A 19,614-nucleotide genomic window follows, 5' to 3' on the forward strand; every position below is an offset into this window, starting at 1 on the left:
ATCATTTCTTTTATACACTATATCCAACTTGGCTAAATTGATTAAATATTTATTTATTTTCAAAAAGCATATTGCCAGACCTCCTTTTGGAAGAAAATATAAACCTCTTGGAACTTAAATTAAATACCCCTGGTCTAGATACAACACACATTCTTGTCCTTCTCTTTAAATCTGGAAACCCACACTTGTTTAATTCAATGCATGTAACACAATATGAAGGCTGAAGGCACTGACTCTGAGTGAAGCGAGGTGGGTTGTCGTTGACGTCGCTCAGATGTACGGTGAGAGTGGTGGTCCCTGTCAAGCCCCCCTGATGCCCCCCCATGTCTCTGGCCTGAAGCACCACCAGGTACTGCGCCTGTGTCTCTCTGTCCATGTCAGGTACCGCCGTGCGCACGATGCCTGGAAGACAGACACAAATCACTTAGATCCCTTTCATTACTGTGCATGAGTGATATTGAACGATCATCACACTAGAACAGAATATAGTCAATAGCACAAAAGAGAATCCAGTCAGCCTTCATGTCCTAGCCACAAGTGAACAGAAAAGATTATAGCCCAGAAAACATAATACAACAAAATAGAGTACACAACGAGACAGAATAATATCCAATAAAACAGAGTGTTGATGTTTTTTTCGTTGCTTTTCAACACTATGCCAGCTTTCATGGCTATGGTGAGATAAAATATGTTAGTTTTGTTCACAGTTTCATCCACAGTCACTCTCTCACACACGCCTAAGGCCAATTTAGCATCTCCAGTTCACTGAATTTGCATGTCTTTGGACTGTGAAGAAAACTGGAGAACCCTGAGAATCCTATTAGTATTTCGAATTTAGTAAACAGAATAGAATAGAACAGAGTAGAATATAATGCAGGTAACTGATAAAACAAATTTTAATATATTATTTTAGAATATATTCTAGCTTTCAGAATCTAGTAAATGAATATAATATAATATAATATAATATAATATAATATAATATAATATAATATAATATAATATAATATAATATAATATAATATAATATAATATAATATAATATAATATAATATAATATAATATAATATAATATAATATAATATAATATAATATAATATAATATAAAATAATATAATATAATATAATATAATATTATATTATATTATAATATAATATAATATAATATAATATAATATAATATAATATAATATAATATAATATAATATAATATAATATAATATAATATAATATAATATAATATAATATAATATAATATAATATAATATAATATAATATAATATAATATAATATATTACGTAGGGCTTGGTTTTGCAACCAAATTGGCGATTTGGTTTGATTTGTCTATTTATATGGTTTCAATTCATTTCAGTTTAAATTCAGATTCGATTCAATATCTACTAGTTATCAGCACTTAGATTTAAATGCTAGTTTTGCAGAGATGGCATCCATATTTGAACATATAGATGTTCAACGTAGATGAAACCCGCCTTCTCTATACTATGTTAGTAAAATACACATTCATATTAACAGTGGAGCCCACACAATTACGTTTGAAATGAGTTTTTTTAACAGGATCCAACATAGCCAATGAAATAAAAATCTAGTTAGTAATCTAGTAGTCTCAGCCTAATAGAGCGTTCCCACCAAACGCGACTTGCATGAATAAATCACGCTATTCGCGCGTAGTTGGACCGTTGAACAATTTTAATTTACTCATCAAATGCCCAAAATGCTCAGTTCACGCCTCGTCTTTCACCCGAATCGTGTTATTCGCACCACAGGATGTCTTTGCATTGACCTAACATGTAAATCACTCGCACTTAATGCTTCATTTGCGTTTGGTGGGAACGCAGCATTAGATGTCATGCGCGGACCCACGGACTGTTAGCTAAACGTCTGATACACAAAGCACAGTTTTCTGGAAACACTTCAGCATGTTTGAAGTCGTCATCTGATTGGTTGAATTTCACAGGATTTCCTGGAGTTGTGCAGTCATATGGCCTCTTGGGTGGGCCTTGGCCAAAGAAAGTGGCGATTAACTCTAAGCAAGACTAGTAATCTAGTCAATAGAATACAATAGAATGTAGATGAGAGTTTAAACAGTATGAATAAAGCCAGCTGAACAAATCTAGCGAATTTTCATAATGTAGTCAATAGAATAGAATGCTCACCTGACTGTGGGTCCACAGTAAAGTATTGCTGGCCTTGGATCACTGAATACACAATTTTGGCACTGTTCCCATAGGTTGGATCATCAGCATCTGTGGCTGTCACTTGAATAACGGATGTGCCTTGGGGAGTTAGAGAGACAGAGAGAGAGAGAGAGGGAAGAAACACTAAAAATAAGAGATATTTCTGACAAAGTCAAGGTTCAGTGAGCATGTTGCCCTCCATCCATTCCTCAAAACTCAACCCTCCCAGAGACAGTAGTCATAGGGCATATACGTGAGTGCATTCGAGCGCAATACCGATGTTGGCCATTTCAGGGACGGTGGCGCTGTATGGGCCGCCCTGGAACACAGGTGGGTTATCGTTGATATCTTGCACACGAATGATGAACTGGGATGAAGGCTCCAGGGCCCGGCCGGTCTGCCTGTCTGTCGCCGTGGCGATAAGACGGTACTCGTCCTTCTCCTCCCTGTCGAGGGGCTTGGTGACGTGAATGTTCCCCGTCCTGCTGTCGATGACGAACACAGAGCCCGCCCCGTCGCCTTTTAAAATGTATTTGATTCGTCCGTCTCCCCTGTCCACGCTCGAATGGAGCTAAGGAGGCAGAAAAGGACAAAATGTTGAAGACGTTTGGAAACAAGTCTGGCCGTTTCAGGTCAAAGAACACTTGATGACATGATATTCGTGTCGATCGTATTTACATAATATGATCACATCTCGATGACTGTATTTGAATATTTTCACACAGCTGCTTACATTCATGTAAACTATACCAAAACACAGTACAGTAGTATGTGATATACCAAGAAAACGTGACTATTATCCTTTGACATTGTTGTCTAAATCAGCTATTGGATATTATTCTTGTGTTAACAACATGGCATGAAGAGAATGACTCCAGATATCATCTGCTTATATGTGAATAAATAACTCCATGAAGTAATGACACCGGTTTGTTGCTTTCAGTGACTCACATTGAACACAAACACACATCTGATAATAAAAAAAAATAACAAATGTTATGAGAAGAACTACCATCAAGATCTGTCTATGAAAAAGAAAAGAGTAGCTGACCTAAAAATGAGAACTATTTATTAGATACTATTTATTCCCCCTTATGTTGTTTTTAAACCCACAGGACTTTTGTTCTTCTGTGGAAATAGAACGATATGTGAAGAATATTTTGGAGGAATACCATACTGAGGACTGTGGCTGTCAACCTCTATAATGACAATACGAGCTCCATAAAAGTATCATAAAATCTCTTCGTTTGACTCCAAGTCGTCTGAAGTTTTGCAGTCGAACGTGAGGTGGCTGCCGGTCTTTTACTTCCATGTTATAGTTTGTTTATTTTGATTAAAGTTTGTTTGAATGTTCGCCGGTTCCCACCTCCTTCCTTCCCTTCTTTGAAGTGTGTAACATAAACATTAATATACCTTATGGTATATCTATATCATTTTAAAGACTGACTTGGACTGAATAATGAAGAGAAATGAGTCAATAAGAGGTCAAGAGATGTGAATTCCTTCAATACTATTGGAAAAGCATCTCTGGTTCAAACCTCAAAAAGCTGCTTTGTAAAATGACAAAAGTGCATTTTTGTGAATTCTTGAGAAAGGGCTACTACACTGTAGATAATAAAACACAGGATAGCTTTGATTTATTTTGGACCTTTTTCATCACAACATAATTCTCATAGTTATATTTGTATCATTCCACATAGTTTCGATGAGTTATTCTAAATTATTAATAATGTTATAAAAAAGGTCAATTCCACTAACCCCTTGTGCCCCTTGTGCCACTATTGGTGTGAAAAAACTACAGTCAGTATTTGTAAATACATGCAGTGCAAATCAGCACTGAAAAGGCGTTGGACACAGCTGTTTTCAGGACTGACCATGTTGCATATACATTTGAACGAGTTCAGACGCAAAGTTTATGGGAGGAGAGAATTTACCTTTAGAAAGGTTTGAGCTGGTCATTGGTCACTGGTATTTGCAGCCTTATTTAACACCTAATAAAGCATGTCTTAAACCCAGTGCTTATTTGCGCTGCTCTTGGTAGATTGTGTTGGTCATTATGGGACTGACATACTGCGCCTGTGTTTTTTTATGTGCGCCTTGTTAGAAAATCACCCGCAGAAATTGTCAGTCCCCTCTACGCTTTTTGAAAATTGTGCTCTTGCGTTATTTTGCCCCGTTGAGTAAATCTGGCTCAATGTGTCTCTAAACTTTTGAAGACTTTTGGCAGTATATCCAAAAGTATTGACCATCCTAGTTTTGCATTAAAGAAGCCTCGTGGGTTTGTAAATTTTACGTGAGCCAGTAAATAATGTAAAAATGTAAATTCAGTGTTGAACTAATCCTTTAATAATAAAAGACTTTCCCGTTTCAATGCTTTCGGGCGAACTCATAATTGCTGTGTTTGAGCTTTGGGCAGGAGGACTGATCTGGGATCAGTGGAAAGGGCACCATTCACCTGGGGCTTAAAAAGACCTCTATAAGCAGATATGCCGTCTGCCTGATATGAGGAGCACCAGGTGTTTTCCGACTGATAGGAAGCCGATGATTGGGCGGGCAGAAAATTCATTAGTTCAGCCGACCAATAAGGTCACAGGGGAATTGTGAGGAACATCCAACAAATGTAGAATCAAACATACATTGGCTAGCATCCTAGAAACTATGTCAATCGCTGCATCCGAAATCTCATGCTGTGACAGTAAATACTGAATTTGAATAAGTACATCACTATCGGCTGTTAAAACAGTACGATTTATATAGTATTTTTATAGTTTTATGGTCATGTAACCTGTATAACAACAACACATGAGCGTTGATAAAAACATAATATAGTCATGAGAAATCCCTTATTGGCACTTGCATTAAAAACGGACGTCCGCCTTTAAGTTTTCTGCTATATTTATTTGATTTACTTTTTAAATTTGAACGTTGCTCAGCTCCTGTTGCATCATGGGGAGAGAAGTGTCCTCCCGTGTATTTCTCGCCGACCGTTTTTTGGAATACTGAGGTTTCGGACATACTATTCATGACTCATACTCATTTACGCCTACTACATAGTATGGAAGTAGGCGATTTCGGACGCAGCGAATGTTTTATACTTTCGCATGCTATATAGTGTTAACATGACCTGATTACAAAACTTGTTTAATTCAATAAGTGGCCATTAAAGCAAGAATGCTCAAGAGACTGTGTGTTCCAGTCATTTTATTAAGTTCAATTTGATCTGTATTACTTTTATAAAATGTCAGCCACATCAATGCGACAAAAAACACCAAAGCTCTTTAAATAGTGACATTTTACTGACATTCTGGTATTACGACAACAAGCCTACATCACACAAATACTACAAGAACGACACTGCTACCGCAAACACGGCCTTTCAAAACACACACGGACAGTCTGTATGTCCATCTGTGTTGTCCTCATCCTTTCTCCTTCACCCTCTCTGTCCATCTGTTCTGCACATTCTCTCTTTCCGTTCGTCCATCTGTGTCACCCTCGTTCCACTATTTATCTGACCATCGCTCTCGGGGGAATTTTACGTTTAGTAGCAGCTCAAACTTAGACGTGCGAGAGAGTGAAAAGGAGGGGAAGAGTGTTTAAAGGAAATTAAGCTATTATTTCTGAGCCGGGTCAGGGCGAGAGAGAGCGAGAGAGAGAGAGAGAACTGACGTCCAGCCAGAAGCAGCGGAGGGGATTATACATCCTTCAGTCGTCTCTTATCTTTGTCTTGCTCTCAGAGCTTTTTGGGCTGGTACTTTACCGCAGCAGAGAGAGCGGGTGTGTGGTCGCAAAGAAAACCTTTACATTGGTCTTTGATCCCTCTAACGCTCGGCATGCTGGGAAACTAAAGTGGTTTGAGGGAAGTTGTGATTAAAGGAGCATCTGGGTTCTTTAAACCTCTTCCTTTTGCTTTTAGCTGCAAAACAATGGCAACTTTCTCCTCTTATTATGTTTCCATTTCTCTCTACCTGTGTTTCTGTGTTCTGCTGAGAGAATATATTGCTAAAGAATCCCCAAAATCCCAGCGATTGTACAGCACACAACCATTCAAAGGTTTAAGGTCACTAACTCATTTATTAACAAACCGGTGGAGTATGTGACTCGTTCTTTAGTGAAACACAAAAGAAGATATTTTGAGTCGTTCTGTGTTCGTACAGTGGAAGTCAATGGGGTTTAGAGTTGTTTGGTTATCAACATTCTTCAAAATATCTACTTTTGTGTTCGACAGAAGAATATAATTCCTGTTTGGAATGACACAAGGGTAATTAAAGATGAAAAAGTCCTCTACAAGATCAAATTGTAGAAAACACATTTATGACTTTTATGGTGTGCTTTTGCACTTGAAAAGCTGGTTCCCCATTCGCTTTCACTAAAAGGAAAAGAGCAGCCTGCACACATGGCATTACATAGAATGTCACACGGGTTTGGAATGACATGATGGTGACTAAATGATGACAATATTCATTTTTAGGTCGCCTGTCCCTTTAAGCTATATGTCAACACGCATATAGAAATGCACGGCTGGGTAGAGATGAGACCTGTCGAGAAGTCTGGATTAACAGACCTGATCATCGATCAACTTTCATTATCACGACCACCGCTGTCCCACAGCCACGCAAACCTCACCGCTGAGTGTCTGACAGCAGAGATATTCAAATCCACACATTAGCACCCAAAAGACCTTAATACATACCGAGATGCATTAGCATGTGTCATATGTGGAAGACTGGAGCCGTATATTCAACGGCCATTACTGTGTGCAAGCTGTCACAGACTTTTACATAAGAACTCAGTATCATAATCTCACATTAACACTTGCTATATTGGACCCACGCTCGGTTAAGAAACAGACTTGCGTTTGTAAAGCACAGGGACGGGATATATTCAGAACAAAATACTAGCGTACTGCATAATGCATGGCATATATTTTATACAGCCAACAATGTTGGAAATGTGTGAGGGAGTTCACATCATGAAAATAATTAAGGGTGTATAAACGTTTGAATCTTAAATAAGGTTGAAACATTAATTTATGCATTGAAATACATTAAATCTGTAACCCCGGTTAGAATAAACAACAAGGAGAGTTGTTGAATAATACATAAAAAAATGGTGGGAATTTTTTTTCTTACCAAACCTGTTTCAAAACCTGTTTTGGTTTGTTTAAGTGACTTATAATAACTTTGGTTTATAGTCAAATGACTAATTCTAAAGTCATCATCATGATAAGAATTAGTCATTTCAATTAGTCGTTTAAACCGAGTTTATTATAGTTTAATAAAAAAATAAAATATTGGAATAAATACTATTTAAAAAATTGTTCCCTGAAATACGAAAACATTTAAATACGGTTAGATTGAGGCGCTTAAAGATAAACAGAAAAAAAACTAAGCTGAAAAAATATATATAATTACAAAGCACATAACAAATTTGGTAAAAATATAACAAAAATAAAATATAAAAGTAAAAGCTGATTCAAAATATTAATAAAACTAAAACCAAAACTATAACTACACTTAAACCATTTGAAAATATGTCTTTAAAGTAACCAGAAATTTTGTTTCAATAGCCGGCATTGTGATTCATACAAATGTTTCACTTTCGTGAAGTGACTCTCAATGCTCTGTGCTGACTTTATAACTGTATGAAGAAGACGCATGTCTGCGCAGCCCTGATTGTATAAAGAGACAAGTTTCTGCGCAGCCCACATTGCATAATGAAGATGCGTGTCTACGCAGCAGGCGTCGTATAAAGACGTGCCTCACTTTATAATGTTTTGTATTGAATATAACATCAGAATAACAACACAATCAAGCCTCACTTAATAACTGTGAAGCTCCCGCTGTAAAGATGACACACGTCTGAATGTTTTACTGCCCAGCTCGCGCTGTATAAAGAAGATGTGTCTCTGCGCAGCTCGTGCCTAGACACGCCTTACTTTATAACGCCGCAAGTATTTATGATGACATCGCCATGTTTCACTGTAGACATCGTCCGATGCCAATTTGGTAGACATCGCCCAAACCTAGATTTAATATAACAAAAAATAAAACAAATATATCCATACTTTTTTTGAGCTACTTCATTTAGAATATGAACTGTCTGAATTCATTAAATTGAACTGAAGAGTCATGCTACTGAAATGTTATTAATTTGATAAAGTAACCTGCAATAAAAAGCTTCAAACAGAGATGACGATACAGAGGCAAAAGTTATGGATTGCAGCTTTAATATCCCCATAAACCTAATAAATACATAAAACATTCTGCTATAAAAAGGGATTGTAAAATGCCAAACATCACATTAATCATTACTTTTTTTAACCATCAAACTGAATTCATTGAATCGGACCGCAGCGACTACTTTAAAATGTATTTAAATTAATAAAATGACTTCCTTAGTTACTCTTGACTCAAGTGCATGTCAGTACTCCATACACAGCCAGAGACACAGGAACATTCCATCCAGTGGCTGGTTGAAAATTTGGGAGGCATTACTGCTTTTGATCATAATAAGAGCTGTGAGGAACGGCGAGTGCTTTACTCGGCTGCACTCTGAATCCATTTGTAGTCATAAGAGAGGTTTTCATGTGACAGCAAGAGACGGAGGACGGGCTGCTCTTATGAAAGAAAAGGCAAGACAGAAGAAGAAGCACTGAACAAAGCCCTGAGAATTTTAAGTAGATGTAAAATATCAGCACTAAAAGAAATTAGCAGCAAACCTGTTAGATCTGAGTACCACAAGGAACAAATGTGTTTAATCAGACATCCGATGACAGATATCATTAACGGCTCTGTCGGATAGCCAGAGAGGACCTGCTCACCACCTCGCATGTGTCTCGCTGTCACAATGACTCATTTCTACAGACCTGTTCTTGTTTAATACATCAGAAGAAAGGTTTTTGCCACAAGTTATGCGTCATAAAAAAAGTCATAAAAGGTTTTTTTCATCATAAGGTGAAATCTGCAGACTTTGATGGCATGGTGTGACACGCTCACAGATGCCAATTAAATGCCTTTGAGGTATGTCTGAGCCGGTGATGGTGTCAGAAGTTTTGGATCGCAGTCCTGCGGTGTGACTGGTCCTGTGACAGCCTGGGTCAAACGCACAACAAATAAGAGCGCAGATGACAACCTGCCTATGTTTGAGAGAGATAACGACACGTTCAGTAACACTTACTAACTTGTCTATGTGATGTTGGACTTTCAGTATTAAAGTGTTTAGCGGACCCAAAAGAAAGATCATATAGTTTTATGGCTGTTGTCCTGACGGAATGAGTTAAACTGATAAACTGGTATTCAATAACATGAATCAATTTAAAGTCCCCCTACAATCAAAATGGAAGTATTTTAAACTTAACAATAAAATTCATGTTTGGATGAAACAAGTTTTGAAAACACTCAGTCCCACTCTTTTGCCAAGATGGATCAACGACTTCTATGACATCATCCTGCACTTCGCTTCTCATCAGATTCCAGCCTGTGAAATAAACTAAACCCTATTGGCTATTTTAAAAAGAGGTGGAGCCACTGAATACGTCCCTCATAGTTAAAGATCGATTATCATGCTATGTCCTGCATTCTGACTTCTTTAAACTGTTAAACGTTCTGGCTTCTCATACTTAACATGGTTAAAAAACCAGTTGTACTTATGACGTGGTATTTCAGTACTTGATAAACTCCCCTTGCACTCCAACCTGTTTTTTTATAATTCTGGATCCCTGTGTCATCATAGGGATTCTATTCCTGTTATCGGCCATTCTCCCGGAAAAGCACGGCAAGGCGAAAGAAAGAGCCCACCCACGAGCCAACCAACGAGCAAGACTCGCTTACAATCAAGATTTTCTGCGCTGCGTCAGAAGGACTGTGCCGCAGCTCCTTACTCTTGTGATAGTGAAGTTTAGGTGTGTCTGTTTGTTCACAGCATTTCAGAGATGGATATAATATAAAGGGTGGAGATAACGCTGGATTTGGAGATTGTTTAAAACTGATAGAAGGCGTGGTCCCAGTGCTAAAAGATGCCGGACATGAACTGCACAAGGTAAATCAAACTTAGTCATACGTCTGTGTTTCAGTTGGCAATTGGCGTGTATGTGCATAATGTACAAAACACGAAGGGATTAATGTGATGATGTGTTGCTTGCCCGTGCTGTAGTTCTATCCAGCTCTCCCCACTAGTCCCACCTCTAAAATCTTGTGTTTTTCCGGGAAATAATTGTACAGCTGTATCTCTCTTTTATAAATGTGATCAAACTAAATACTTTTCGAACATACGACGTATGCAGCACTACTGTATGGGCACTCAAGATGACAATGAGATTGGCAGAAACTCCCTGTGATACGCAATCTTTAAGCATTTCAGGGCACTTCAGTGGATCTTTAAATGAACATCATAAATTAATTATTCTTGTGCAGACAATGACACTAACCCAAAGTCATAGCGGCATTGTCTGCATTGTTTTTCAAGCTCTTAATCGGGTCAAAACACTCTGACAAGCAACAATCTTTAAAGGCAGAAAACACAGCACGCTGTATTAAAATCCCCTGCAAGAATTGGACAACAACACGTCAGGATCTCTGTTTGGTAGTCTGGCTCTTAACCGCTCATAAATTCTTCATGTTTCGTTCCGGTAATATATTTACCAACCCGCTGACAGGCTCTTCGGGGATGTTGACAAATGTACCCAGAATCTGGGCAAAATCAACCTTTAATTCCTGCGAGTGTGACGCCAAAGACAAATTAAACTCGGAGTGATTTGAAATGGGCGAGATTTACACTTCCTGCAGTCAGAGAGACTTCCTTCCCTGAGGGGTCACATACGAGGCACGCTCGGCTGATTTTTGGAGGCAGTAAAGCAAACATGGCTGTGTGTCAGATGAGGAAAGGAGCAAAGCATCAAAGGACGGCAGAGAAGCCTCTCTTTCACTCTCTCTCTCTGCTGAACTCCGTGAAGCCCCGGGCTTAGCAGTCTGCCTTTACGCGTGTGTAAGTCGCACAGCACGGCACGACCATGATGTCAAAGTACATTCACTGCCTATTACTCTAACCAGTCAAAACACCCGCAAACACGCAGACGAGCAAATGTACAAAGACGGCACAAACTCAAAACTGAGTCTATTTACTTTCTTAACGCACGTTCCTGGTCGTAAGCGTGTTATTCTAAAATAAAATCTGATTCTAAAACAACTTCTGACGATGTCATGATTATGGCCATTTACATTTGAACCAATGAGTGATGCCGGTTTTCAGGAGGGGAGGAGTCAGGCTTTCATACTCATGTCAGCTTTCACTTCTTGTGGGTCATTAACTGCCGATGGAAACATTTTGCACAACATTTTTTAACCTGTTTTTTTATTAAAATAGATTGAAAATGCTGTTTTAGACTTTGACCCTATATGTCGATAATGCCTCCTGTCCAAACGATGGAAAAACAAAGGAAGAAATAATTGAAATAAATGAAATAATTAATTTTTAATATCTTAAACATGCGTAATATTCTACACACTCGCATGTACAAACATATCGCAACAAAGCAAAAACGCAGTCCGTATGCTGCTTACAGAGAGCAAGTCCAATGAGACCACATGCTAAGAGGCCTTCAGCTCATAGTCCAGCGATGGGCAGGTTTACCTTCAACACTTAAACTAAAACCCTCAGCTTAAACCAGCAGAGAGCCAGAAAAAGCTTTTAAAAGTGCCAACGCTGAGTAAACATGCAGATAAACCCATCACTGCAAGCTAAGTCTTTCTCTCCTCCTTAAACTTATATTTGTCATCAGTACTGACTGTTCCTATCCAGAGACAACCGGACAGGATGTTGTTCTAACCTTGTATATGACATGACACAAAAGAAGATATTGTGAGAAATGTCTCTGTGGTTTTGTGGTATGGGGTTCAGTGTTGTTTGGTTATCAACATTTTCAAAATATATTTTGTGTTCTGTAGAACAAAGAAACTCATACAGGTTTGGAATGACATGAGGGTGAATAAATAAATGTTCATTTTTGGGTGAACTTTAAAAAAAATCTATACTGAACATTTGATCAACTTGCTTACTATTTAAAACTACATCACCAGACTTACATTCTTTAGGTATACATATAACTATGTGTTTAAAACATACATCTTCCTGAGGCCGGACTGTCAGTGGTGCATGGCAGCCATAGAAGCACATGTACAGTACATACTTTTATAGTGAAGTAGAAGTATGCAAATCAGGACGCTGCAGGGGTTTTCTCTCCCTCTTTAACCTCTCGGTGCTTCAGTATCCTACTTTTTCCAACTGTTCACAAATCTTCTGTTACATAAATCTCATAATCATTTCCTCTCTTTTCTCTCTCTCTCTCTCTCTCAAAATTGTGCTGTTTAATTGCTCTGCTGCAGTTGTCTGTACACTAAAACATTGTGGGAATTAAATTAATCCAATCCGTAAAGAACAAAACAAAGACAATTTAGGCGTAAATAAAGCAGCAGCTAAATAAAGAACAAAAGTGCGGAAATGATCTCCAAAGAAATTCCCAGCAGGATAGCTTCTTTTCTCATTGTATCCCGCATCTATCCATGTTTTTCTGCCAGAGTCCCTGGTGTTCACATTAGTAGCTCTAGAAACACTAAATGCAGTTTCACCTGCGTGTGATTCCTGCACTAAAGAGGTCAAAGCAGCAGCTATCGCACATGTCACATTAAACATTTTCAATAATATTTAATGACCTTATGGTCTGTGGGAATATAAATTATTGATCAGACACTGCTTATATTTATCTGTAAGCTTGGAGAAATTTGTCTCCTGACTTCTAAAGGGACTTTAGTGGCCTTGCTGTGTTTGTAGAGCAAATGCATTTACCGGACTGAAGAGTGAATCTCCTAAAGACCCTCGTTCGTAAACTGCTTAGGTTCATTTCATGTGTTTGATTTTATCAATATTTTTGGTTAAAAAAAATTCTTAGGTGGTTTTCAAATAGTCTTGAAATGTAAGGATATTATGCTGCATTCACACCAAAAGCGAATTAAGCGATTTGCATGAGTATATAAATTGCATACAAAGTCAATGCAAAGACGTGAATGGACACAAAATCGCATCAAGTGATGGGAATGAAACAAATAAGGCACCGCGATTGCCACAGACACAAGTCAACTGCGTCTTCCGTGCAATTTGAAAAATTTCTAGTGCACGTGTCAAGACACTCCCCGTCACGCAAAGATTTTTTTCCATGTCACTCAAGTGAAAATAAACTATTCCCACGAGTAATAAAGAGAAAGGAATGTGATGTTTCGCATTTGGTGTGAACACAGCATTACAAACATGGGTCAAATTAGTTGGGTTTGACTATATTTTACCCAACGAGGGGTTGGAAAAACCCAGCATTTCATTTATTTAACATACCAATGTGATGCAGAAAATCTCCTTTCAACAGAAATACATACTATCGTAAAACTTAACTCAACACTGTGGAAAAAAATCATATGGTCTGAATTGGAAAACGTACATTTTGGTAAATCTTTTGTAAAAACAACAGCTGTTAAAATCCTAGCCTGTGCATATTAATGAGACACTTGTTGATGTGTCTTCTATGAATATGGATTTTGCAAATCTGTTATTATTTGCATCAGAAGAGGCCTCCAATGCGCCCGTCGAGAGCCACCGCTGTGACATACAGTAACTTCAAAGACGAAACCTTCAAGCCACAAATCTTTTCAATGTTAATAGGGTCTTAAATGCCTACATCTAACACAGACTACAGTGGATGAGACTGACCCTGGTTTCGTCTCACAACAATGTAGCTTTGACTCCGAGACAATTGTTTTTCATATAGACCACCAAAACTGATTCACAATGTTATTCTCGAGGCGAGTTACGTCACATCACGATAAACAACAGTGACTGCCCGTCCTGGACTATCGAATAAACATTTACACAAATACCGTAAGAGCACAGTGGCAAGCAGAGGAGAGGAATGAAACATTTCTGAGGCGGCTCTCTGTAACTTGTGTTAGTTCAGCGCCAGATTCTTTAACCCCCACAGTTCTGTTTAAGCAGCCGGTAAATTTACTCTATGGATTGCAGATAATGTGATATATATCTAGTACAGCGGAACATGCATCCGTGTTAAACGCATGTTAATGTACTAAATGTGACCACCAGGAATGTAATTGCTTTTTCTATCCATTTTTCTTTCGACATCTAATAATAGCATACCAGTAATAAGATCTGGAAATATGATTACTTTCATGTGTTTATTATAACATTTTCTAAATTAACCATGTTAGCAACCGGATTACATGGATCTATATGAATTATGTTTGCTTGCCTAGATCTGAATTAAAACTGCACAGAAGCTTTAAAGTCCCAGTGAAATTCGAAATGTCAATTACTGTGTTTTCTTGAAATATTGCAGCATTTATTACAAATAGTTTATCAATGTTGATCATTCTCTTTTTAAAATTCCTGTGCTCTCATAACATTTAGTTAAAGTCTGAGAGTGCTCTTTTTTTAAATGACGTCGGCTTGGGCAGAGCATCCATTAACTCCTCCCCTTCGACTGTCAATCTGTGCCAGTTTTATTTCAAAATGCAACTTCTGTTTTTGGACATCCAATCAAATCGCAGAAAAAGATGGAAGCCACGCCTGCTATTTTTCTCATTAGAAATTCCATTTAACTTGGCAATGCGTCAAAATCCGAAAGTAAAGACAATCGCAAACTCCCCTCTCAAGGAGATTTTAAGTTAACACGAAAACTGACTTATTTGGCATGATATTCCAAAGAGAAAAGAGCGGAACGTATAGTTTCACGAAACGGAATGAAGTCCTTGTGGACGTTTCTAAAAATGAACCAACTGGTCCACTTCCTTTCAGTAGGTGTCAACAATCTCTTATTTTACACATTCTGCCCTTCAAGCACCTGTCATGTCCAGTCCTACAGTCCAGTCTCTTTCTTGTTTTATTCCTGCCTTCAAGACAGGGGGTCATGGATACAGCCACAAAACCCAGAGACTATTGAAACAGCTATTGAAAATAATAGGTTTTAATAGTACATGCCCACTGTGTTGATGGAAAACAACAATAAAACTCAAAAGATAATGCAATTCGGTTAACGGGTTAATGAGGCGAGAGGCATGTGCAAAAAAACACCATTTCCCATCATTCACTTGGGCACATGGGCAGCATGAGAGTGATAAGACCGAGCATCAATTAAACACCTAATGCACATCTTTTACTGTATTTGTGTTGCACAAATGCTTAAAACACATTCAGTCTGTGTCAGTAAGTGGGCAAAATAAAATGACTAAATAAATCAATTCTTGTCTGAACAAAATAATTTCAGTCACAAGATCACACTCCTTACTTTACTTTACGATTAATCACATACAAAATTAAAGTTTGTGTTTAAATAATACATGTCTGTGTAGTGTGCATATTAAGTTTGTATTTATAAACACAAAAACATACACATACATTCATTTATTTCCTAAATATCTACAGTATATGTGTTTATAATTGCAAAATGATATGCACATTACACAGACATAAAGTATATTATCTAAACACAAACTTTTTCTGGATGTGATTAATCGTGATTAATCGTTTGAGAGGCATGCTTCAAAGTTTAATATGTGCAACAATAATGTTGAAAATTGTTTTAGAAACAAATCTGTTATTCAGATTTCGACTTCTTGTTTCTGAATTTTGACAAAAAGAATCTGATACAATGGTTTAGTGAATCCATCATTGTGCCGACTCTACTTGAAAGCAGCGTACATTACATTAACATGACATGATTAGTCGTAAGTAACAACAAATTAAACTGCTCACATGCCGTCACTTCAATAAGGATTTAAAAGTAATAATCAGTCCTTCGTCTTACCCGTCCAATCAACACTGGTTCTGGTCCAGTATACTCCTCTATCACGAAGAACTGGTTCCAGATCCAGCTCCTCCGGCGACGAACTCGAGAAGGCATCTCATCCATACTCGGTTCCCTGAAGGTCTTGTGAAAATCAATAGCCTCAGTTTCACTGCTGTTTTCCTCTTGGTTGCCCATCACTATAGTTTGCCCTTCCTGTCCACTGTTTAACCCAAACTGAGGCTTTAGCAGGAACACGCTGGCATCTGATGGACTACTGTCGGCATCCAGTGATTTTCTGCCATCTGAAGAAACCGAGGACCGAGTAAATTTGTCAGCTATTATCTGTTTTTCACCAGGGCGCGAGAACTCTGTCAGTTCAGAATCTAGATATTTAGAGTTCTGGATGTGATGTGTTACTCTCGTAAATGATTCAGGAATATCTTCTGGATACTTATTTGTATTAAGTGAATCGGACAATACCACTGGAGTGGCTGTGATTTCTTTTGCAGGTCTCTTTGTTTCTCTTATCTCTGTAGGATCCAATCCTGAAGCCATAGTCATGGCACGTCTAGCCAAAATCATCGAGTCACCCTCCTTTAATTTAGAACTTGGTGTTTCTTTTGTGTTAACAAATGACATCTCACTCTGCCCTTCCTCCACGTCTAGACGCTTTGCATGCTTGTCTTTCCTGAAGGTTTGTACACGGCCCTCGCTCTTTTTTCCCCTCGGAAGTGCGGCACATCCCCCGAGCATTAAACACACGCAGAGAAAGAGCAATGCTGCCCAGATACGACCACTCATGCTGCCTCACTCTGTTATTAGTCACAATGTTTGCCACGGGGGGAAGAACAATAAGATCGACCTTCACTCTCGTGCAGACTTGTTGTGTGGGCGACTACTACATTCATCTCCTCGCTTTAATTCCTCCTTCTTTTCATTTCTTCCTACTATTCCAGCTTCCTCAACGGGATCTGTGGTCATTCAGCATCTCATCCTCTGTTGTGGATTATATTTTGTCTGTTTAGCACCTGCTCCGCTAAGCACAGGCGATGAATCCCATGGTTTGAACAGACGAACCTGTTAAAAGAGATAAGAGAATAAAGAATCAGGGCTGAGTATAGTCAACTCGACAGGGAATGCTGTTGGAAAATTACAACACTTCAAATTACGAAAAATTTCTCCCGTCTGACAAGAAATCATGGGTACAAAAGCGTGCGAATGCAATGTCTAGGATCATAAAATGTTCAATCACTTAACATCTGGGAAGGTTCCAAAGAGGTCTTCCAAACCATAAAATAAACAGAGAATCTTAGTGCTTCATCTCCATTACTTTACCAAAATAAGATTGTTTTGAAAACGTTTACTGCGGCCAAAAACATCTCAATCTATTCAAAACTAATTAAACTGGTGTTGTTGTGATTTTTCTCTATGTCCATAATGTTTAGCATTTTAAAAGAGGAAATGGAAAAAGAGGACAAATGACAGATGTTCTCTGGTATTAAACTACCCTCCAGATGATTTTTTTATTGCTCAAAGTTTACATTTAGTCATTTAGCAGACGCTTTTATCCAAAGCAACTTACAGAGAATTCAGGGAGCAATAAACAATATGTCATACAGGAGCAATAATATGATAGATGCTAATACCAAGTTAGTAGCCAGAACAACACCTGTTAAGAAAAAGAGAGAGGGTTAGTTTTTTTAATCGTTTGATATTTGATATGATTTAATAGTTCTCTGTTATGTTTCCTATGTTAAATAAAAAGATAAATACAAATACATGAGACAATTGTTGACCTCCAGTAAGAGTATCAATAAAATGAGGTTAACATAAACTCTGATAAAACAAGATAATCTGATGAGAAATGTTTGAACTCATTTGTAATCTTGAAATATGGCAGAAACATTTGAGAAGCACTAGCTAGGCTTGACTAAAAGTCTCAATTTGCTCTCCATCTGATCTCGTTGCTCCAGGGGAAACAACTTGGAAGTTGAGATAATTTATTTTATTTGAGAGATTTTAAATGTGTAATATTTCATGAAATAATTATTTCAAACGGCTCTTTGGCAAATCTCAGAGAACAGTTTGTGAGCTAAAATTATTGTTGCTCAGACCTGGCTTAGATTTCCGGTGGCTAAGCATTTTGAAACACTCAATCATACTGGTCTTGAAAATGTGTCGCTGTCTGGATGTGATCGAGCATTCTACCGGCCTGATTCACGCTGTACGGGGACAAGTTTATTGCCATATACATTAGCAGTCTACACTACGTTTCATATTCCGGCATCATCAGCCGTTTCTACATTGAAGCTTTAAACAACACTCCACCCCTGCCTCTGCAACAGGCAAAACAGGTCGAGACTTTAAGCAAGACTTGTGACTAACCCTCCATTTAAAATGTCAGAGAGTAAAGCTCTTTCAACCACTATTGGTTTCCTCTGCATGTCATCACACACCTTTGTCAGTTCTGCTCTTATCTCATCTGAAGTGCTCAAATGGGAACAGTTTTCAATCACAGAATCTCCACACTGTGGGTGTTCAAAAGCACTAGACAGAGCTCTTCAACCAAAAGCTCTGAAATTAATTTGAAACTAATAACATTTTATAACTTCTGAAATTCTTAAGTAATTCTTGTAGTGTAAAAACTATCTTAAGCCCAAAGTATACTCCGGATGATGACGTGATTTTCGTCCTCAGAAGAGTCCGAGGTTGTCCTCTCACAGCCCAATTTTTTTGATCACACTTACAGAACTTTACAACAGCGCATGAGCAGAATTTTTTTTAGTCGGCCGTGCACACTAGGTGACGTACTGCGCATGTATCGAACTCGTCCATCCGTGCCTATAGGCGGTTGAGTATGTTCAGAAGCTGTGCGGGCCATTTGTGTGCGAGACGGACGGTGAAAATCAAGTATACCCGGCCCTTTACAGTCTCCAACAATTTAGGACTGCGTACTATATTGAAATGATCAAAAAACATGTAAAACATTCTATATAAACTATAGTATCGTTTTCACAATTATTGGTAAAAGTAATTGAACTAGATGTTTCAATCCCTTTATTAGGAAACTCTTGATAGTAGCAGTCGGTGTGGAGTGGTGAAAAAGGAGGGTAAGGTATGTCTTGGGGTCATCAGATGGGCACCCTGCTTCATCGACGTTTCGTTGATTGAAGCCCACAACGGTGTACCCAATGTTACCAACGTCTCCAGAGGGCTCAACGGTGTTCCCAGCATCCCAGGTACACCCCCCCTCCATGCCATACCCACTATATCCCTGATGGGCTCTGCATGGCATGGGCATCCTTCTCCCTGAGTCGGGCATATGCCAGACCGCATACCATCTATCTCGACCTTCCTGCCCAGATGGGGTCCGTACACTTGATCCAGAGCCAGTTACTGTTTTTTTTCGGCAGCACTTGACATGGACTTGATGGCATGCTGGAGAGAGCGACCCTTCACCCCTATTTTTCTCAGCAAACTGGTGGAGGATCCATTGCATCACACCTCTAATGGGAAGAGGCTGGCCTTCCAGCCGTTCTGAGATGCTTTAGCTGCCAGATCGGAATATTTGTTATT

The 19,614-nt window shown here is 38.4% G+C and overlaps 1 protein-coding gene across 2 annotated transcripts in view; it reads right to left on the minus strand.

Annotated features, from left to right (window-relative positions):
* Positions 1-19,614, minus strand: part of LOC130409361 (cadherin-11) — a 56,032-nt gene that overhangs the window by 27,963 nt on the left and 8,455 nt on the right. For both annotated transcript variants that reach the window (XM_056733295.1, XM_056733293.1), the window contains exons 2-5: positions 16,057-17,115; positions 2,472-2,766; positions 2,175-2,294; positions 235-402 (exon numbers count right to left, since the gene is read on the minus strand). In XM_056733295.1, coding sequence (XP_056589273.1) covers positions 235-402; positions 2,175-2,294; positions 2,472-2,766; positions 16,057-16,839 — 1,366 coding nt within the window. In that variant the 5' untranslated portion in view covers positions 16,840-17,115. The remainder of the gene's footprint in view (positions 1-234; positions 403-2,174; positions 2,295-2,471; positions 2,767-16,056; positions 17,116-19,614) is intronic.

This window comes from Triplophysa dalaica, chromosome 20, assembly GCF_015846415.1.
Source record: "Triplophysa dalaica isolate WHDGS20190420 chromosome 20, ASM1584641v1, whole genome shotgun sequence".
Lineage (NCBI taxonomy): Eukaryota > Metazoa > Chordata > Actinopteri > Cypriniformes > Nemacheilidae > Triplophysa > Triplophysa dalaica.